This window comes from Lissotriton helveticus, chromosome 10, assembly GCF_964261635.1.
Source record: "Lissotriton helveticus chromosome 10, aLisHel1.1, whole genome shotgun sequence".
Lineage (NCBI taxonomy): Eukaryota > Metazoa > Chordata > Amphibia > Caudata > Salamandridae > Lissotriton > Lissotriton helveticus.
Window position 1 is genome coordinate 922,667,467 of NC_136071.1, and position 23,681 is coordinate 922,691,147.

At 44.0% G+C, this 23,681-nt stretch overlaps 1 protein-coding gene across 1 annotated transcript in view; it reads left to right on the forward strand.

The window, feature by feature from the left end:
* CUBN (cubilin) overlaps window positions 1-23,681 on the forward strand; it is a 1,583,269-nt gene that overhangs the window by 973,371 nt on the left and 586,217 nt on the right. The window contains exon 41 of the mRNA XM_078663578.1: window positions 12,500-12,646. Coding sequence (XP_078519704.1) covers window positions 12,500-12,646 — 147 coding nt within the window. The remainder of the gene's footprint in view (window positions 1-12,499; window positions 12,647-23,681) is intronic.

Genomic DNA, 23,681 nt, shown 5'->3' on the forward strand with positions numbered 1-23,681 from the left:
GAGTGACAGACTACGCAAAGTAGAAACAACACCGACAAAACTCAAACCAATGTCGAAGGTCACCTCTTAGGAACTAAGGGCTAGATGTAGGTAAATCTATTTTACCACTTCTTAAATACGAATTTTACTGATTCGGTATTTAAGAAGTGGTAAAATAGAGGGGGGGAGATGTAGGTAATTCCAGATGTGGAATTACCGAATCGGAAATATTCGGTATTTACCGATTCTGTAATTACAGAATCGGTATTTCCTATTGATTCCTATGGGCTGTGAAGCCCATAGGAATCAATGGGAAATACCGATTCTGTAATTACAGAATCGGTAAATACCGATTTTAGCAAGGGTGCAGGGGGTGTCACTTTGACACCCTCTGGCACCCCAAAAATTGACATGTGCGCCATGTGGCACACAGACATGCCCTAAGGGCATGTCTGTCTGTCACATGGCATAGGTGTGCATGCACACATGTGCATGCACACCTGAATTCGGTATTTTAACACCCAATTGGATTGGGTGTTAAAATACCGAATTTGTAGGGCCTTTGGGACTCTGAAAAGTCCCACCTACATCTGATATTTACCGAATCGGTAAAAATACCGATTCGGTATTTTACAGAATCGGTAAATTTACCGAATCGGTAAATTTACCGATTCTGTAAAAAAGTGCCCCTACATACCAAATCTTGAATACCGCTCGGTAACGGCCGAAAATACCGATTTTCGGCCGTTACCGACCGACCTACATCTGGCCCTAAATGCCTTAACTGAGTCATAAATCATGATGAGCAAGGGAGCCAGAAGAACACATAGACTAGTCAACAACACGAGCAATGACTGGCACAGTCTAGATGGTGCATGAGAAGGAGAGACAAGACTCATACAGTGGTCCCTTCTCCACAACAGATCTCTGATGATCAGGACTCTGTGGTGGCTACAGTGGCAACAATCCAGACCAGGAGATCACCACCAAAACCTGGGGTTCAGTGGCGACCTGTCTGATAAGAGCGACACTCGCTATATTGTATACAGAGTGACTCCACAAACATACCTAGGGATCATCCATGCCACTAACCTGAGAAAGGCACTCTCAGACCACAACCTCCTTAAGAAACAAATTCATTAGGGGTGGGTACCGACTTCCATCCCCACCTGGAAACCTCAACCACTATGGCTGCAAGATCTGATCATAAGAGGCACATTGCAACCAGTGAAGTCACAGCCTCATCCTTCCGGTGGAGTGGGAGACGACCAGAAAGGTTTGTCTCTGTACCACAAAGGGCGCCTGTGGCATGCTCCAATTAAAGCTAAAAACCCTAGAGGCATCCCTCCTGTCCCTTGAATGCCCATCCATAGGTGATCCTACAGTAGACCTCCGGAAGCACAGAAAAAGCAGGCTGCTTTATTAGAGTGGGCTCAGTGCCTGGACTACAACTCATACATTGAATGCAAATAAACAGAAATTAATAGAGAGGGGCACCTGTTGGCATGGCAAATTAGAACCCATTACACCGACTCATTCATATTGCATAGACACAAGGGAGTGCAGAGAGATTCTGCCTCAGCAGATGACAAGGCCATGGAAGCTTGCCTTCTAGAACAGCAGCCCTAGCCCTCCAAAGGAATTTACGGGAGAGTTTACTAGCCTCAATCATAGAAAAAGAAATCAGGGAAGCCATCCGGCAACTGAGGCAAGCTGTCAGGATCCAACAGATTGCCAGCAGAATACTACATGGCCTTTGAAGCGGTTCTAGTGCCCATGCTGAGGTGCATGTATAAAGTGATGCATGCAATGGGCAAACTCCCCAGCTTGACCAACGGGGCAATAGTAATGTCAGTCCTGAAGCCCCAACCATACCCAGCTGAGGTCTGCTCCTACCATCACATCTCAATCCTAAATACGGATTATTAAATATTGAGCAAAATCCAAGTGAGGAAACTAATTCTGTTCCTACCCCTGTTAATCCACAGCAATCAGAATGGATTCATTGCAGGGAGGAACACATCACATTATGGAGAGGACCCTCAGGAAATGGCCTAGAAAGGCATGTTTATCTCTAGTGCTCGAACAGGCGATCAAAATGCTCAGATGGCTGTAGCTCTTTAAAACCCTAGACAAATTCGTGCTGCCCCATCAACTGCTCAGATGATTTATGCTGTTCTATAGCAAGGCCATGGCAAGGGAAAAAGGAGGCCAACACATAGCAGTGTATACAGTAGCGAGGGGTACAACTCAAAGCTGACCTCTATCGCCCTTACTCTTTGTGCTGGCCATTGGTCATGCAGCAATGGCGGAATGGTCCCACCTCGTTTAGCCCCCTCCATAACACAATGCATGCATTGTCAATTTACGCAGACAATATGCTTGTGTATATTTGTGATGTGAAGAACCACCTCACCTCAATATCACAAGATCTTGCTTCCTACAGTCAGGCCTGGGGACTAAGAGTTAATGATGTGAAGTCACATCTTCCCACTTTTCCAAGATTCAGGAAAGAGACCGATTTTACTTGAAGACCACAGTCTGCACTGAGCCAGTACGATGTTCCGCTATTTAGGTATCGATATATATAAAGCCCAACTTGACTTATTAGACAGAAACCTAGGCAGGGCCACAAGAACCTTGTGGGCCGAGGTGGCTTTCTGGACTTCTTTTCCACTCTTTGTTCTGGGCTGCATAGCAATCACCAAGATGTTAATGGTCCCAAGGTTATTCTATTATTTTGCAAACCTTCCCCTAGTGTTTCCGCAGATGTTCTTCAGACAGTTAGAGTCCCTATTTAAAATCCACATATGGGAGACTAGGAGGCAGAGAATACAACTGGCGAAGCTGAGACTCCTACCAGATAGGGGAGGATGAGGCGCTCCCGACTTTTAACGATACTGCCTAGAAGCCCAGCTCCAGTGGCAAGCCAGATGGTTGGTGGGAAACCATCTACAAGAAACTGGATGCTTGACTGACCAGGTCCGAGTTGGAGTAGTTGAACAAGCTGCTTTTCCCCGGGGAGGGAAGTATGCAGAGGAGTCCACTATTAATGGCCAACGCTATAACCCTGTGCAAAAAGGGCTTTGCATACACATGCTCTAATTTACAGTTTGCCCTAGCCCTGCCCCTACTTGGATTCTCAAATGAGTCGGGCCCCTCTCAGTCCAGGAGCTAGCGGCGGGGGAGAAGGCTGGGCTTTACACTCAGGGGGATCTCTAACTGGAGGGAGAGTTAATGAACTTTTACACACTGCATGACCAGTTTAATCTCCCACAAGCCCAGTTTCTCCATTATGGGAAGTTTAGAGGATCCTTCAGGAGGCGATTGGCAGAGACCACAATCATATCCCCCACCAACGTCTTGATACAAACACTGCATACTATGGGAAAGGGATGTTAATTAATAGCCTGGTTGTACAGAGCAATCAGAGATCACACAGATATCCCCACAACCCCTTAGGGAGACACGAAAGGAATTCTCAGAAAGAGCATTTCATGACAAGGAATGGTAGAGGGCCTTGCAGTACTCTGGAAAAGACTCCAGAAGTAGGAGATTTTTCTTTATTGAGTCAAATATTTTGCATAGAGATTATTTGACACTAAAGAAAATTGGCTGCCTGTTTCTTGGGGCATGTACCGACTGCATCGGTTGTCACTACACCCACGTGGACTTCCGGCATGCTCTATGGGACTGCCCATCATTGCATTTCTACTGGTAATCAATCCAGAGTGCAATAGCAGCTATGACGGGTAGGCCAAAACTGTTATCTATTGAAGCCTGCCTAATTGGCACATCCCCACAAACCAACCCAACACAAAGTTACTGTGAGGTTCATACATGTCCCACTCTTGTTGCCAAGAAATGCATCAGAATGCAGTGAAGATCCACTCACCCCTCCATCCAGGACAACCTGGCAAGTGGATACCATTGTCTGGGCAGAGGTGAAGGCGGAGGTGAGGGTGCTTCATAGGGAGGAAAATAGAGGCCTAGGACAGCATCCTATTGCAAACCAATGGGAAACCTTAATGCAAGACATCAAGCACTATGAGTAAGAAGACACTCCCTCCACAATCGGTCCAGTGACACCTTGGGCTCAGGGTGGAGTGGGCCTTTAGACCTGACTACCCAGGGGAAGAGAGCGGGACTTAACCCCTGTTCGCACAGATCAACAGACTCCCCCCACACACAGGCAGTGAAACTGGGGGCCCCTGGAAAATTCTAGAACACACATTGTTCCAGGTGGTTCAGTTGTAGTTAAAAATGATTTGTTTTCTCCCATAGGAATGTTAGCGAGTGAATTGCAGCGAAGCACTATAAATATTACCTGGCAAGAAACAATATATATTCCATCTAGCTGACCATGACACCTGTATACTAACCTGATACATTTTGCTCCTCCAACTTTGGCACAGATTTGTAAAGCCCAATAAAGCTCTTTGAAAGAAAATAGATGATCAATGGATAACCAGGAAAAATCTACTCTTTCAAGCTAAGTCCCATCATCCCAATTCAGGCTGTGGGGCTCAGGTGGCCACATGGTGTAATTCTGTGCATATACCCCATTCTTCAGTACTGCCACCCATATTTTGATATGCAGCAACAGTTAGGGAGTTCCTATTCTGAGAAGCAAAAATGACCAGGTATAAGAGTATGAGCAACAATGGCGTAAGTGGGAGACCGACGTGCAGAAGCAGAAATCCATTTAAAACGTTCAGTGACAGGTCTTTCACAGACAGAATGCATCCTCATAGCTGTTAATAGGAGAAGCTATGAATTCCTAGAAAACATTTATCTGATGATTCAAGTGCATGCTTCAGGTTTTAGCAGCAGAGTTTAGATTTTATGAATGTGGGCGCTGCTACCTAAATAGTTTTGTTTGGGTATATTACTCTGATCTGAAGACTATTCTCTTTCCAACGGGGAACTAGAAAGGCCCAAGATGGGATTGGCTGCCACTGTCATCCAAGGTACCACACAACAGCAGTATTCGAGCAGGTCTAGAAAGAATGACTGATTAGGGTCCAGTTTGGATGAAATAAAGAGTCTGATTTAGATCTCTGCTCTCAGGTTACTCCGTCACCGAAATATAAATACATTAGGATATAATGGGATTTATATTTCTGAGGTTGGGATATCTGTCACCTTTGTGATGGAGTAACGCATCCACCGAGAACTAAATCAGACTCTAAGATATTTACAGCTAAAATAAATGCTCATATGTCAAGGACAGAGCACGTAGCAATTCATTCTTTTCATTGAAGGAAACAGGTGCTAGAGATTAGGACAAAGACGCATCAAACCTGAATCCAAGATTTCTTATGCTCAGCAGGTGATAGATACTAACCCATAGTTCCCAGCCAAAATAATAATATTAAAGTACTTTCCCTATTTCTGCTTATCATGAAATCAGTCTTAAGCAAGTTTCATTCACTCCAATACCTCTATATGTGCCGCCTTACACCAAGCAGGTATGCCATAACCTGCATTGCACCAAGGACACCACTCCATTTTGATGAATGTTGGACTTGGCCCTTTTGGCAGGTTCAGCCCTAAACTTTTTGCCTTCTCCTAGCCTTTTTCGTGAAATGGTGTTGGCGGTTTTAGGCCTCTTGGCACTTTAGCACTGCGGTCCAGTGCAAAGTGTGTGTGCTCTCTGTGTTACATTGGTGAAATTGCCTTACCCTCCCATAGGAATGCATTGGGGATTCCCTGGTCAGTGTGTGTCAGTGGTAATTCATGGTATGGAAGGAGCAGCGTGGTCGAGTTTAGTATCTTTGGAATTGTAATAATAAATGCTGCACAATGGTGTTCACAGATTTATTTTGGTTATTTTAGAAATGCCACTTTTAGAAGTTGGCATTTCTGTGTGCTATGTTTCTGCCTGCCTGATGTGCATTGCATATCTGGCTTGTGAGTGACAGGGGCTGGGAGGTATGTGTGGCTCCAGGAGGGGCAGGACTAGTCAGCACTAGGCTGAATGAGACATCTGCATTTGAGGTAGTGGGAGAAGTAATCCCCTGACCCTGAATAGGACTGTTTGCAGCCTGGACAATGCTGTCTCTGTCCCCTGTGGTGTGTCTGATCACCTATCCCCACCTGACAAAGGGGAAGAGGAACTTGGAAAACAAAGTGCTCCAAATCCCCCCTGAACCAGTTGCATCTGGTTACCCAAGCCCTTCGCTGCAGACAAAGGATTGTGTGGTATAAAGGTAGGGGCTGTGACCCCATGTAGTTGGTTCTGTGCTTCTGTGCTGTTCCTGACCTTGCTGGGGCGTGCTACTGCTGGGGCCCAGGAGGAATTGCCATGAGGGCTTGCCTCCCTGGGCCCTGCATTGCCCCCTTGATCTCTAGGACCTTAAAAGATTTTTGGCTGCATCTAGTGCCTTGTGAGCGCTTTGTTTTAAGTTTCCCCAAAGAAGGATGAGAGCGTGGGCAGTGCAGCGCTGTGCTGTCCGTCCTTTTGGAGGGAATCCCGACATGAGGGAATTCCCCGTGATGCTGAAAATGGCGGGTGCCCACACCGTGTTTTTCTCTATTTCTCGTGGGTGCCCACCCCCTTATTTTGATATTGCGGTTGCCCACCCCTCTGAAGCGTTTATTCTAATTGCGGGTGTCCACCCCGCATTGCCCAGTTGAGAGAAATCACCGCCGTGGCCCGGCCAGACCAGGAAGTCAGGCGGTCTTGCCTGACTGTGGGCGGGGTGTAAGGCGGGAGCTGTGGCCGGAGAGGAAGTCCCGCCATTGGAGATCCGCCCGGAGCCTCGCAGGCTCCACGTGAAGTCCCGGGTCCCAGGAGGGGGCCTGGGTGAAGTGAGGAGAGGCCTGGTGCCCCAGAAGAAGCTGGAAACAAGCGGGGCTCTCGTGAGAAGAGAGAGGCCTGCGTGTGCCTGCACTCGCCCCAGTATCCCAACGGAGCCCGGGGTAGTCCTGCAGGAAGCCTGCAGACCCGGTGCGTGGGGGCTCGTTTGGCCCCATGTACATTGTCTATCGCCTGAGCGGTCCCGCCGTTACGAGCCTCTTCAACATTGGGGGCAATGGTTTCTCGGAGTCCCTGATGGGAGGGGGGCACGTCGGGGCCTATTGTTGATGCCCGCCCTCCGTGACCCCCTTGTTGGGGCCCCCGTGGTGGTCTAGAGGGCCCAGGGGGGGGCCGTGTTCTCCTGCATGGCAAATGTTTTCACAGTTGCCCCGCCTGGCAGTGTGCAACTGCACCGATGGGGGCAGTGTTTGATTCCGAGAGCCCCAGAGGGACCCGGGGGCACAGTCATGCCAGGGCCCAGTTACTTTATTCCAAGCTGCGCCGCACCAGCGCGTGCAGCTGTAACATTTTGCATATTTGGTTACGAACGCCCACATGCATCAAGGTAAATTGCATTCGCAAACGGTGCGAATCGCATTTTTCGGCCGTTTGCGAATGCAATTTCCTGATTTGGGATGCACCAACCTTTTTCAGAAATTCGCAATTTAAGAAATCGCACAATTGCGATTTCTGAAATTGCGAATGCATTTAAGGAATCTCAATTTGAGATTCCTTAAATGCAATTCATCATACTTTTAGAAATTGCGAATTGGCAAATTAGAAATGCAAATTACCATGAAGTTGACCTATCTAAATGCTTTTAAATGCATTTTTCTTTGTTACATGTTACACACACACATGCCCTTGGGGCATGTGTGTGTGTAAGATGTACCCAAAAGCAAATTTCAGGGGTGCGACAGGGTGTCATTTGGACACCCCTGCACCCTTGAAATTGCATTCTCAAATTGCGAATTCACAATGATGAATTGCAAATTGAGAATGCCCTCCCATTCATTCCTAACGAATGGGTAGAAATTCCTTAATTGCGATTCTCAATTAGAGAATCGCAATTAAGGAATTTTAAGAAATCGCAATTTTTTTGCAAATTTCTTAATGAATTGCATTTTGCAATTCCTTAATTGCGATTCCTTAATTTTCGCAATTAAGGAATCGCAAAATGGAACAATGATGCATGTGGCTGAGAGTCCCAGTGGGGACCCACTCTTAGGGCACTGTGGTGGCAGGGCCTTTATTGGATTCACAGCTGCTCTGCAAATAACGTCAGCTGCAATGTTTAGGCCATTATTTCTTTGGGGGCATTTTTAGTGAGATTGGAGTGAGATGCACTCCTTTGCCTCAGCGCAATTGCGCACGTGAATTCTGCTGCATTGGCAGCCGCGCTGACATTTGGACATAGGGCATTTGAGCCCTCTGAGAAGGCCACTTGGCCAGGGGGACTGTTGGGTTGATAGGGCGCCAGGCCCTAATGTGATTTATGTGGTGCACCTGATATGTGATTTATGTACTGTGATTGATGCACCGTGATTTATGCCTCTAATGTGGTTTATGTTGATTAGGTGATTTGCATACTGTGGTTTATGCTGGTGACATTATTCTCCACTGTGATTAATGCCTAATGTGATTTATGAGTAGGATGTTATTGTCTAATACGTTTCGACTTATGAGGTTGGCGCAGAATATATTTTGTGCCTAAGGTGATGCTGTGCTTAATATGGTTTATGTTGCAGGATAATGCTGAGTACAGTGTTTGCCAGTAATTACTGGTTGTGTTCTGCGTTATGGTATATTCTGCATTTACTATGTTCACATGTTGATGGTTCTGACAGTGATCCAATTGGCCCGGTCATGTGTATATAATCCCCTGTAAATATTGCCTAGTGCCAGTTGGCACAGCGTATATTGTGTGATTACTATTCTTTGTGTCTATGATAATACACAGGCTATGTTTGATATACCCTTGTGTGGAGTTCCTTTTGTGGTGTGCTTAGTATGTTGTTGCTGTGTGTGTGTGTTGTGCAAATGCTTTACACATTGCCTCCGGGATAAGCCTGACTGCTCATGCCAAGCTACCAAGGGGGGTGAGCAGGGGTTATCTTTGGCGTGTAACTCCCTTGCCCTGACTAGAGTGGTGGTTTATGCCTGGCTTTGGTGCAAGCCTTAGCCAACCAGCAATCCCATTTCTAACAATGAATATATGTGTCAATGGCATACATGTAGTAGTGGAATTCATGGTTGTGTATGAAGACTGCACATACACAATGTTAGAGAAAATTGGTGACGGAGAGGATCCCTGTGGCATAGCACAATAAATGACTTTGATGGAGGAGCTACTAAAGCATTAAGGCCAGATGTACTATTAGTGACCAGTGCTTTTGCTAGTGTAAATGTTTATGAATGACTATGTACCAATAGGTCGGTTCCCAAAATGACATATCAGAGTGTGTGGCTATTCAGCCTACCTCATTAATATTCATTAGGTAGATCGCAATTAACACCTATTAGAGGCTATCATAGGGTTGGTGGACTTCAAGGCTGAGCCATCTACCATGGCTTTACAACCATGTCTTTGTCTTCGAAAGAGGAACCAACAGCTTGTTCTCCTTAAAGGAGATAGGGCTGCTTTAAAAAAATATTTTTTTCAAACGTTTCTTTGAGAATTGGCAGTTGTCCATAGGACCACGTCACGTCTGAGCATACCCTGCTCACTTTGCCACTGGATTCAAGCAAGCCAGGCTGAAGAAGGCTGAAATGCCAGAAACCGGTCCTCGGAAGCTTGTTTCCGGTCAAGGGAAGGCATGGCTTGGCAGTTCGGGCTGGACTGTTCCCATGAGGCACAGGGTCAGACTGATTTGCATATAGCCATGTCTGAACTGGGGTGGCAGAGTGGGCTAAAGAACAGTGATGGATTAAACCCAGATCTTTTGACTGGGTGTGAGTGTTTGATTAGTTCAGATGCTCCGTCCATCACCACCCCCTTTTGCACCGCAAACTGTTTTAGGAGCCTTGAGAATTCTAGATGGACAGAGATATACAAAATAATGGCAAGATGTTTTTGATTTTGTGTACCTCTGGGAAAAAGTGAAGAGTGAAGGGGCAAAGATTCTTCAAATTAGCTAAAATAATTCAAGGCTGTTGAAGCAAGAGGGAACACCACTGGAAGAGAACCATTGGAAATGGAGGTGTTAATAAAGTTACATAGGTCTCTACAGACAAATGGCCACAATGCTTTAAAGGTGGCAGTAGGGCATTGATCGTTAGGAGACTCTAACTCATGGTTCTTCATTGTCTGATTAACATCAGCGTAAAGATATAGGTAAAAGTGCAAAAAGAGAACACAAAATCAGAGCACAGACCCAGGTTTACTAACACATTGTATCAGGTTTATGTTAGTTTTGTAATACGAACCCTGTGTAAAGCATACGTGATGGTATTTACTTTCCAATGCAAATCAGGATTTTCATTGGAAAGTTTGCTAAAGTAACGTAAATTTGCGCTACACGCTACTTTGCTCCAAGAGCTGTCCCAGCAGTGGTAAATGGTTATTCCCATGCAGCCACTAATGGGTTTTCACTGAAAGCTCTATCTACTTCGTCGTCAAATTATGCTCTAGGATTGGCTCGACTCACACCTGCTCAGTGCCAGGATAACCACTAAGTGCTAGTGTGCACTACAAATCTGCGTACCATAACAGGGATTTTCACGAAACGTTACAGAGGAGAAATGTTGTAATTTCTTCATACTTTTCGTACTTCGGATATGTGCTGCATTGTACAGCACCCATACAAAGTGAAAAATGGAATAAAGCATAGGTTTTGTACTTACAGTATCATTACATTAAAATATTAACTGTATCAGCATCAGACTTTATTTGACTTGTATTGTCTAATAATCAACAATAAGTCAATAGTCTTTACATCAAATACAATTTCCTTTCCTAATGAATATGTAAAGATTAATGTAGAACAACAAATACACACTACAACATTTTGTTTGTATACATAGATAAGTGCTCTACAGCTACTGTGATCCAACTCAAACTAATTAGTTTGATTATCATCAATGCTATGCAGTCTCTAATGAGAATATGCATTTTATTGTGTTAGGAAGCAAGCTATTTGCATCACTATTTACTGCATTAATAATAAAAAAGACTTCATTACCCTGATAAAATAGAGTTTACGTTTGGTTAGTTGTGGTAATAGTAATAATTTGAGTGTAAATATACCACACTATTGGTTGTATAATATTTCTTGCTCACCCTTCACTACTAATTAGTGATATATTGTTAGTCAGTACATGTCAAGAATAAGATTAATCTTCTGTAAACAAATTAAATACATCATAGGTTTAGTAAACACAGATGCTCCTTTTCTAACATATGTTAGTTCACTTCACATCTTAATTTGAATAAAGTATATATACCATAGCTCACCTCAAAATTCAAACATTTCAATTAGTATCCTATACCTTATAGCAATAAATGTAACCTAAATGTCTTCAGTGCCTGATTGACTTCAATTTCAGATCTACTTACAAGAACATAAAGAGCACACAAAATCATTATTGTGGTCACTCTTGTACCAATGTTGGCCACCATAGAGATGAAAAAAACTAATTTCCTCATAAATGAAAGAGATTTTTGTCAAAAATTAGTATTCAACATTATTGCACTGGAGCTAAGATGGTCTAGTTTTTTAAGTTGCAACACTTTGGGATTCGGAAAAAGATTGTATTAGCAAAAACGTCCCAGAAGACATTTGCAGAGGATCCATAGTGAGATGTAATAAATATATATTCTTGCCTGTCTGAAGAAGGACTTAGCAACTCAGTTCTGCTTTTCACAGCATATACGTCTCCTTCGAATATTTTCGAAGCTAGCAATGTTTTGCTTTACTTATTTTTAACCTCTCAGCTAGCATTTCAGGCATAAGCCACTTATTGAAATACTTGACAGCTAATGAGGTAATGGAGCGGTACACCAAAGAAGTGTAGAGTCTATCATCAAGTCAATTAGCTTGTACAAAGAGCCAATCTCATCTGATACATCCTGACATCCATCCACCACAAAATAGTTATTTGTCCCTGAAGGCAGATTCAGCATCAAAGCAGTTGCTATATTATATGCACACGTCGCAGGGGGGGTTAGATGGATGTTTAGCTACATAGTAGCGTAAAGTTATTGAAATCAAGTAAGGATCAGTCACCATAATTGGCTCCAAAGGTGAAGTTAGCAAACACAGGGCCTGATTTCGCGTTGGGTGGGCTGGTATCCTATCACAAGCGTGATGGATATGCTGTCCGCCTTTTAAGAAGTGCATTAGGATACAATGGAATTGTCGTAAGGTGGATGAGATATCTGTCACATTTGTGACGAGGTTCCTGTCCATCAAATTCTAAATCAGGCATAAAGGCTACATGTGTTGGTTCCTTGGCCCGTTGTCTGAGTCTAAGACACTCCAGACCCTCAGAGAGCAAGAAACTTTTATATGCCAATTTTAATAAATATTTCTCCCTACTTAGCATTGTCATGTTTTCAGTAAGTTATTCCTTATTGATTAATTCTTTGAAATGCCTTAAATAAAAATGCCTAGTAAGTTATGGGTTCATATTTAAATTTAAAAAATGTGCTACTGAAAATATGTATCCTATCATTCTGAATCATTTTTTGACATTCACACAATTTTTTCTTGGTGGCAGGAGACAATAACTTGGCACCAGTGCTTTCCACCAACTGTGGGCGAGAAGTTCCAGGTCCAATCAGATCGACTGGTGACAGCATGTTTATTTGGTTCACGTCAGATTCCAGTATTACAGGATGGGGATTTAACGCTTCTTATCATAAAAGTAAGTGATAACTTGCACTTCAAAATAATGTCCATTTAATTGTGAATGTAAAGAAAAAGTACACAAGGAAATGGTAAGACATCCTTTCTAGTGTGTCCCAAGCGTAACAGGCAGAAAACACAACTTTATTATCCACCTAATTTGAAAATTGTTATTAGTCTGCGCATATGTTTGTCATATCTACCTTTCAACCCAATAGAAACATTAACATGAGTATCAACATTTGTTCCAAATTGGAAATATGGATAGTGTATCCTGGTGTCCTAAAGGTTTAGATAACTTATTATGACATCTCCAGTTTCAATGATAATTTTACTGTATGTTAATATTTTGATAATTGCAAAACGTTTCAATAGGGTTGTATTAACACTGGGCTCCACGTACAAGAACAGGGTTTTCCCCTTTCTTCAGTGCTGTAGGGGGAAGCACATTTGCTCGAATCCGCAAAAGTGATTTGTGCATTTGTAAAATGTGCTTCATGTGCGCAATTTCTATTAATGCTCACACTCGCACTTCTCAGCAGGCCCGTGGTGTGGAAGGTGCACGTAGTGCCGGCTTTAACACTGGTGCGACAATGTTAGCGCCCCCCCCATGGACACCTCTGCCCCGGATTCACTCACTAGCACCCTTTAACAGTGCCCCTCAAGACTCCATAACCACTGTCTCTCAGATTCATTTAGTTCTATAGCACCACTCATACCGGTATAAGGTGTCAGAGCACTTTACATCACACACACATTGCTCAGCGACAATCATATGTGTGTAAATCAGTGTATAGGAAATGTTACATCAGACAGGACAACAAGGTGTAGTGTAGGAGTGACATGTCGTCAGTACTGGTAGGCCATATAGTTTAATAGTCCATATTTTGGAAAAGCACAAATTTAGAATTTAAAATGTAACACACATTATTATGGGCTCTCTTTAATAATAGGAATTGTTTTCTATCCAAATAAACCCCTTTTGGGAAGATTAGGATAATGAAAGACTGCAAAAAAAAATATAGCCGTAACATATACCTTGCAGTTTCAATGCAGCTCTTTGATGACAGTTAATAGCTCAATGTTCTATATTAGGATTTTGATTTATAAACTACAATTAACAAAAAGAGCTCTTTTACAGAAGCAGTAACCCACTGACCTATTTACATTATATGCACTTTGTGATCTGCGTGGTACACGTTCTCAGCAGCAGGCATTTTAACCCTCTGCGCTAACTTCGAATGAGTCAAAACTTCCACTGGACAAACCTCTGGTCTCTTTCCAGGAACACGATTAAACACCTGAGTTATCATGTAGTTTTAATTGATGCTTGAAAATTGCTACAGGCCAGAAACAGAGCAGCAGGTGCTTTTAAAATGTTACTATACTTGCAAAAATGACGCCCCCACCCCAAGTCAGCACTCGGTGCGGTGGCACCGATCACACCGCCTTAGATCCGGCTCTGGGTGTACAATTCAACACATGCCTGATTCACGAAAGGATGCACTGAAATTAGCATCTGGCGCAGCCACTACCCTACTTACCCTACAGCCAAACTGGGCAGAGGCAGGGCTGTCCCTACACTTCACGGATGATGGAATGCATGGTCCAAGGAGGATACATTTATATTTTACTTCTGACTCAGGGTTGTCGAAGCATTGCATGTAGGTGGGCAGGGGCCTGCATGAACCATACCCACCAAGCACACCAAAACAGCAGTCAGAAACTCAGCGGCGGCTCCTTCGCGAAGGTGGAGGAGCATGGCCCCACTGCTTCAAGTGCAAGTTTAATACAAAAAATAAAATGCTAATATTGTTCTGTTATCATTTTTTTTTTGTATTGAACTTGCATTTGAAGCCAGCTTAGGTTAGGGCAGGCCGGGCTCCGTGGCGTCGAGGGAGGAAGAGTGGTGACTGCACCTTAAGTGCGCATGACAGTTTGGCCAGCCATCTCGGCCAGCCAAACCGTCATGCGCACTTTGCATGTTCTCCACAGGCTGTCATGAATTGGGTCCACTGTGTAAACCTGCTTACGTCTGTCTCACCTTTTTTTCTAAAATGATGATACCATCTAGCTTTCATCCTAGAATAATATATTGCTTAATATTCTCTTAAGCTACCACCTACATCGTCCTCACATTAAAACAAGGTGGTAAAATCAACATTGATACATAATGTTGCTGCTATAGGCATACTTTGCCCATGTACTGCAATAACTAAGTCACTGTACGAAATAGAACCAGAAATGGGATTTATGTGATAGACAATTAACATTCCATTTATATTAAACAGCATTGCTCTTGGGCCGTCATTATGAATAGAATGATAAATACGCCATCACGGAGTTATCAATTCCAGTGTACCTGTGGGGGTGGGGGAAATCTGGCACATTATGAGTTGGTCTCTGAGGAGCCCCTAAGAAATGAGAATTTACTCACGAATCAGTTATTTTGAGTCCACCTCACCCTGGTAAGTCCTCATTTTCCCCTGGACTTTCACACAGGGATTCCGGCTGAAATTGCCATGTTAATGTAAAAAGTTGAGTGGTTGTGACATGATAGCCAGAGTTACTGGCCTTGGAACTTAACAACCGGGTTCGAGTCCTAGTCTCAGCTTAACATCTTGAGATTCTGGGCAAGTATTTTAATCTTGTTTTTGCTTAAAACAAACAAAAAATGCTCTAAGGCCCTTGGGCACAGTTCGCGCAATATAAAAATGCAAAAAAAAAGGCATTATGGAAGATCGCAAATTGGCCCATCAGAATCAAGAGGCCATGCCTAATGATTGCCTACATAGTAAGGTGCGGCTAGTATCAGGAAATGTGAGAACGATGCATTTCGTCACCTGAGTTACATCTTTCCATTAACTCCACCCCACAGAGACATTGGTACCCCAGTACTGTTAACTTTGGAAGGCGGATTTCACTGAAGGAAATTCTACACTATAATGAGGTCAAAGGAGTTGACCAGAGGCTTATTCTATAAATTGTGGTCCTAATATGTTCTGTCAAAATGTCGCGCTTGGACTCTTATTATGAAATAAACACTGTGGTGCTTCATGTGTTAAAATGGTTGCAGTTCTGGATACAAATAACTAATTGCATGCTGAAGTATGACTGGTTTGTAGTAAATTACTCCCTGAGGAGTCGTAATTTTCTAAAAATATCAAGTTTCTAACTGTTGCTGCTGTAGTGCTAAATGTCAGCGCAAGGTGTATATTAGACAGATTAACATCAACAGTGGCCAAAACACAACCCCTGCAGCATTTTCCAAAGAAAAACAAATGCTACCCTGTTACAGGGATTCTTCACATACACAGAACTATGCGCAGGAAAACAGGACCTCAGTGTGTAAGGGCTAAGCCTTCCTACCGCCTCAGTACTCAAAATCCTAGATCCGACTAGCTATAGTGTCTCATTCGTTATCCTACATAATCACAAAGGTACAAATGATTAGACAACCCAGAACACAACACTCCCGACTCTCTCAGGAATCGCGGTAGCAAGACCATAGACTATGAAGGGGGATGTCATCGTATGCTGACAGTGGATTAAGGACTATAAGGCCTAACCACCCTCCCCTTGGAAAGAAGAAGTTTTATTATATAAAGAAAGATCTCTGGGCTTTGTCAGCAGACCCCATACCTTAGTGCCTAGATGTCAGTTTTACATTATAGGAACTGCATAGCTCTTCTCCCTGGAAAGGCCCCTCTCCAAGTGTGTGTCAAACCAACATGCATCCCCATAATATTAAAGCACGAGGGTCCAGCATCCGCAGCTGTGTAGCATGTTTTGTCTAAGTGCTAAGGACTGACCAAAACAGAATAACAAGGGGCATTGTTTATCGACCTTGCACTCCGTGTTCAGACTAAACTCCAGGAACAGGCAGAGAACGCAGAAAGCAGTCGGTTCTCATGTGAAAAGCAAAAACAGAGTCTTGCAAAATAAAGCCATGTAGCAATGTGTGCAAAAGCAGCATCATGGCAGCAGAGCTCATGCTGACCTAGGGATGTCGACAATGGCCCTAACGGCCATATGACAACCCTGCAAGCCACTTGTACTTTAACATGTGATTGTCAAATTCACCCTTGTGCTGTATCATACTGTATGGAATCCATATGCCACATTTGTTTTCTATGCTGCTACCACTTTTATGGGCTTGAAGCATTATGCAAGCCTTATCTGTGTAAAGACAAGTCCACACGCTCAGAGACAGTTCAACTCTTTATTAAGTTGCAACACAATGGAGAGGCTAAACATAGACCTCATCGCTTTGCACGTCATCTCCGGTCAGTCACCAGCTGCGCTTCTGTCAACATTCCAGAGCACTCAGCTGATAAGAATGCACTATGGAAGCAGCAGGTCTGTTGTCACTAAGGGAACACATGTTAATAAAGTACACAACACATCTCCCCCTTTTATAAAATTGAACAAGCTATCTACCTACACCAAATAGGTCATGAACAATACAAGAACTAATTAATCCATATTTATATAAATACTTACACAGGTAAAATATACATGCATATAGAGATAACATTTACTCACTAATAGGTAATTATTGAGAAAGGTGTTATTGACTGGGTAGTAATTTTCTTGGTTTGATAACTGAACGTCCTTCTATGCTTCTTTTATAGCTAGAATGAGCCATTACGTAATTAGGGGTAGAGGACTCTTCACCTTCAAGTTGGTCCTGGTGAATGGGGTGACCCTGATGGTTAGGTCGATCGCACTCATCCTCAAACCACCACCCGCCATCCTGTTTCGTAGTACCTCCCACTTTTTCTCCATAAGAAATAGCACTAGCATCATTATGCTTCCATGGCGAAAGGTCAGAAGATATGCCATACCTTAGTAGTGCTGTACTGTAAGTAGTTGCGAAAGCCTGCTTTGGCTTTTCCCTATGTGCCCACTCCTTTTTACTCTCACTACATCCCCGGCATTTAGTTGCAGTGCCCTGCTTTTATGTTTCATGTTGTAATATTTTTTACACACTATGCGCTTTTTCCAAGTTTCCTTTAACCACTTCAGGTAGCCAATTTCCCCTTCTGGCTGCATCCATCCAACCTACATTATCTTTGGACATGGGTGTTCTACTTCTTATGAGATCAAAAGGACTTAGACCAGTGTGACCAGATGGAGTTATTCTGTAGCCCACACATTTGTATGTAATTTACTCCTCCAGACTATGCTTTTGTTGGTGGCTAATTGGACGATACCCTTGAAAAACTCAGTTAAACCATTCAACTGCCCCATTACCAGCTGGGTGATACACCGATGTGCTCCTGTGCACAATACCACTTCTTAACAAGTATGCCTTAAAACCATTGGACGTTAATTGGGGACCATTATCGCTCATGATTCTCTTGGGAAGCCCTTCTCTGATAAACGTTTTGTCTAAAAACTAATGATGCTAAATATATCAGCCTTTTGCACTACATCAATTTTTATCCATTTAGAAAAGTGATCAGTAAAGAAATCCTCATCCTGCTCCTGAATAGGATCCATTATGTCTAAACACACATTATGCTTTCAATAAGGAGCAATTGAAGGCAAAAACGGGCCAGATCACCCTTCGATCAAAATCTATTCATACATCAAAGATCTGGCAATAGTAGGCACTTTCTCAATTACTTATTGTCTATAGGATTAGTGTGAGGAATATATTCTTATCTTTGCCCACGGCCAGCTATTCAGTAGCACAGTACGGCCAAACCCTTCGTGCCTACTTAATTTTAAAACAGTTGCAGAAAAAGAAAAAGAAGAGATGTGGTCAGTCAATTTACTCAAAACATAACATACCCCCTCTGTTTAAGTGTATGTGTGCTAAAAAAATGTGTAGAGAAGAGAGAAAGTATCTCACGTGCGCACCACCAGAGGAACTACTGGTAGGTTCTCACCAGCTTGCCCACGTTTTATCATCATCAATAACTTTCTCAAATGAAAAAAGTGATGTGTCCAGTGAAGGCAAAGTGTAAAAGAAAGAATCAAGACCCCGTGAAAAACTGAGACTCAAGAAGTCTCTATTAAAATTGGGCTAGACTCACACACAACCTTGTCACTTTTATTCCGAACTGTGAGTCTTCACAATGTTAAAAACACAGCATGTTGTAGACCAATTTGCACTGCCAAAATGCACAAGGACTCTCGCATCTACAAAGAGTACTGCAACCCATCGGGTCTGACCCTCTCCCAAAGGCATCTGAGCCATGACCGCTTGAAGGTAGGCCCACTGCACGGAGTCAAAGCCTTTCTTATATCTATGAGAAAAAAAAATGCCAATGTCTCTGGTTACTATTCAACAATCATTTTGTCTAGGACTCGGTTTAGATGCCTGATGTTGTGGGAAGTGTTGAAACTAGGAATATACCCATTCTGGGCCTCATGCAGCAGGGTGGCAAGGTGAGGCAGAAGTCTATCCATTAAGACCTTAAAATCCAGGTTCAACATTGATAAAGAGAGATATTCTGTTGTATTCAGGGCATCCCCCACTGGCTTGGGGATGGAGACTATTAGAGCCTCTCTGGTTGTCTCCAGTAGACGCCCACTCTCTAACGCGGCAGCGTACATTTTAGCTAACCGCTGAACCTATTGGATGGAATACGGCTGATAAAATTCAGCCGGAAGACCATCTGCCCCTGACACTTTACCTCAAGCTGCGTTCTTTATGGCAGCCCAAATTTCAGGCTCCATTATGGGGGCACCTAATGCCTCTAGCTCCGCAAACAAAGTCGTGGAAGAGTCATTTGCCTCAAGAAGCCCTCAAGTGCTTCCACAGGTACTGGATAGCCGGCCCCACAAGGCACCCTTAAATGGTGTGAAGAAACAGCATGAATTCCAGGTTGGGAGTATACTCTTACCCCCATCGGAGCATTCAGCTGTGTAATGGAACCCCTGTTCCCAGTCTGAATGAACCCTGCCAGTAGTTGCATGGCAAAATAGTCGCAATTCCATTGGCCACTGGTACCTTTAATTCAGGTTCACACAAATAAGTAGAATTGAGCTTCCAGGTGGGTATAGGCGATATTCACTTTTCCCCAGCACAGCTCAAATTGGAGTGGATTGTGGTTGACAGTGTGCATCCCAAATACTCATCTTGCCCAACCTGAACCATGAATAACACCGTGCACAGCACAAAGTCTAACCACACATGTAAATCATGCACAGGGGAGTAAAAGGAGTACTTCCTTCTTCACAGGTCACGGTCCTGCCACACGTCCCAGTGAGCCCATTGGTCCTGCCTTGCTCGAATACACTGCACAGCCTCACCACAGGGAAGTCCAGAAGAGGGGAGTAGATCTGTTGAGTGCTGAATCCGCCATGCCATTATAGCCATCCCCCCAGGAACATCAGGGTATCTAGATAACCCAAAAGGACCTGAGAGACTCTTGTGAGATATTACATCTAGCCTTCTGTCATGGCAAACTGGTTGCCCACCAGTATGCCAAGCCCAGGAGGCCTCCCCATCATGACCGCATATCGGTCCTCCCTGTTAATGTGAGTCCGTTCAGCCTCCAGTAGGGTTCCTGGCAAAATTCAGACCAGAATCCCTCTAGAAAAAGCTGAATACTCTGTTGTAAAAACCTGACTCCTCACCGTCTTTGTAGCTCGAGCATCTCAGCTCCTGTTAAGTGGGTGTCCTGGAGGAGGGCCATCTCAACATACCTCAGTTTCACAAAAGAGAGGTTTTGATAGTGTTTACTAATGGAGCCCATCTCCCAAACATTCCATGTGAGGAAATTGTAGCTCATCTTCTCACTCATGCCAGATCTAAATATTGAAATCCCATTGTCCCCTGCCACCCATGTTGAGAGATAGTGCCACAGCCATTCGCACACACTGAGCAAGCAGCAGTCAAACTTTCCACAACTTCCGACACCCCGGTCAGAGGAGCCACGGCACTCTGTTCAAAAGCAAGAATTAAATTTAGTTGTAGAAGCAAAACCCCCAATACTAGTCCATGACAAGATGGTTTCCAAAGAGGGAAGGGTGACATTGGACCCTTGCAGGAAAGGCACTCCGCCAACGACCTCTCCTTGTAGTTGCATGGGAACTTCAATTGCACCTGGGGCTGGGCTGTCCCTGTGACATATGGGTGAGTCCTGCTTGTGGCAGTTCAAGAGGCGTCAGTAAGCAGCACCCTGCCAGTAGACTCCTAGGCCAGAAATTTCACCTCTCCCAATCAGGAGGACTGTCGGTGCTAAGAACACCACACTCATATAGGGTGACCCCTCGTGAGAGGCCGTGGCAGTCGTAGGAGTGACACAAGGGACCTCAGCCAGCTCCTCTTGCAAAGTATCAGAGTCTATGGGTTCGAAGGAAGCCGTAGTGCTGACCATATCCAGAGACCTCCCTGGGCATGGTCCCAGGAAAGAGTGGGCATCAAATACCGCTGCATCTCTTTCTGATTTGGGTGTGAGCACCTTGAAAATTTTGGTGTTGGATTCCAGCCAGTTCCATGCCATTGGTGGATCATTAAACAACAGTGTTTTGCCATCCACCATGACCTTAAGGCGCACAGGAAACAAAAGTATGTATCAGATGCTGACTTCCCTAATCTAATTTTTAACTGCAAGGAATAAGTTACGTCACTGCTGTACCTGCATGGTGCATTCGAGGAAGATAGCCACTGAGGTCTGCCCAAACCGGTAGTTAGCATCCACTGGGCATTCTGCAATATGAGGTCCCTGTCCCGGTAATTCAGAAGGTGAGCCACACAGGGTGAGGAGGGGCCCCAGGTGTCAGCGGCTGTCCTGTGTGCCCTCTCCAGGGCAAAGAACGGTGAGAACCCCTTTGGCACCACTTCCTTCACTAGCTAGTTCTCCAGGAAGGCCACCATGTCTGACCATTCCAATTTTTGAGGGAGTCCCACCATCCACACATTGTTGTGGTGGCTGCCTCCCTCCACATCCTCCGGCTGACAGTCCAGCTGTTCCATTTATCACAACAAGTCTGTCATCTTGGTCTGCAATTGTTTTACTGTGGGACCCACTTACTCTAGGGCCTCAGCATTGTGTTTCACTTAATTTACTAGCTTGCTCTGGTCATTCCTGAGCACACCAAAATTGATAGATAACTTATCGATTCTGGTGGCCACTTACCACATTGTCTCTTCCTCCTTTAGTGTGCACTATGACGACCACTCCGCAGCAATTCCCAACTGTTCCATGAGAGCAACGGTTGGCAGTCCCAACTGCCTTACAGACCGGTAAAATCAGCAAAATCTTACGCAAACTGTCTCCCCTGTCTCAGTTCAAGGGGGTCTCAGGTGCTCACCTTATTTAACTGATCCGGCTCCACTGGGAGATGAAGATTACAAGTTCATAGTCAGCCTATGGTGGCCTCCCCACCTATACTCCTATCTTCCCCTCTCACTCATGAAGCACAGGATGGTCTCACTCACTCTGGAGACCGACAAATGGCCCCAGTCACAGAGATCACCATCAAACAGGACTGTCTGTGTCCACAAACCAGTGTCGACTCAGCTGTCCCAACTCATAATAGACTCAGCAGTTGAACCCAATCCATCCCACAGTGCCTACAGGAGCCCAGAGTCATGCTGCACTGCTCTGGGCAGCTGCACCAGTAGTGTTTGGCATGAGCCCAATTCAGCCCCCTGGGCACTCCCTCCAGCAACCTCTCCAAATTGCTGTCACCGCTATGAGGCTCAACTCGCCCCTCCACATCCAATAGAAGAGCCTGTTCCTCCCATGGTGCCGCCCGCCTGTGACTCAGTCTGCGATCGGCGTAGAAGCGAGGCTCACATTCGTCCGCTCTCCTCCATTTGCTACTGCTGTGACACTTAGGTGCTCATATTCTGCTCGGGTGACAGCAGCCAGGTCTGGTGCACTGCTGCGCCTTCCATCGTGGGTCTTAGGTCTCGTGGCAACGCCACCAGCATTGGCAGATGGTTCCATAGCCTACTCCTCCACATTCAGCTGCAGCCCAATGGTAAAACCGATGCCATTCAGGCTGGTTCCAGCCCCTTAATTGACAGGATGCATAGCGTTTGGCAGCATGGGGGCCAGAACTCATAAGTGAGCAGCCATCTTGTTCATCATTTTGCCACACCCCCATGGAATTTCGAAATGTTAATTGAGTAATAGGTGTGTGTACAAATCACAAAAATTTCTCAGCGAGTTAGTGCAACAAAGTTGGATGTTTAAATAGGTGTTTCTCCAGTGGGGTGACTTGTTTCTCTAGTGAACTGTTACTTTTTTAATTTGAATACGTTCTTTAAATATATGTTTTTTAATATATTTCTGATTTGTATTTTTAGCACATTTTACACACTCAATTTATTTCTTATGACATTGTTTTTGAATGTTATCCTTTTCTCGGGTACATTTTATTTACTTGGATTTTGCTTCAGAATTGAATAATTCGGCAGCACTAATAAATGGGCGCAGATGCAGACCTTACTTCAGTTTACCAAGCTGTCTGCCACATTCAAGCCGTTCATGTTATTTTACTTTGTCAACTACACTGCTCATTTTTAGGTGTGGCTTTTAAGACAGTTTTAATTGTCTCGGGAAACTGGTGTTCTTTCCAAAAATTCATGCATAATTTAGATAAAAGAGGGGCTTTTGGTCCGCGGGATTCATCCATTGAGCTCCAAAATTGTAATTCAAACTTTGCCTCTGCCCACCTCAGCCTACAGCATGAGGCAACTGGTCAGCTGACGCTACTCATTGGCTATCTTTACTCTGAGTGACTGTGCATAATGTTGAAATCCACCAAAAACGGTTTCCTTTCTCTTTAGCTGCAAAGTGGGTTAAAATGTGCTTTATTTATTGTTTATATTAACTTTTAATACCGGCTGTTTATTTTGGCTGTACTCCTTTTTAAAGTTTATGTTATAAAGTCTTTAGTTTCCATTGTAATATTGTAGCTGCCTGCGATTTTAGTAATTGGTTGGGTGGTACTTTAGGCTTGTCTCATTCACCAATAATAACGGCACAGCAGAAAGGCTGATTGTTTAAAAAAATCTTTAGGAAATCAACCACATCAGTAAATATTTTTTGCAATGTATAAATGTAAAACAATGTTAACCATCG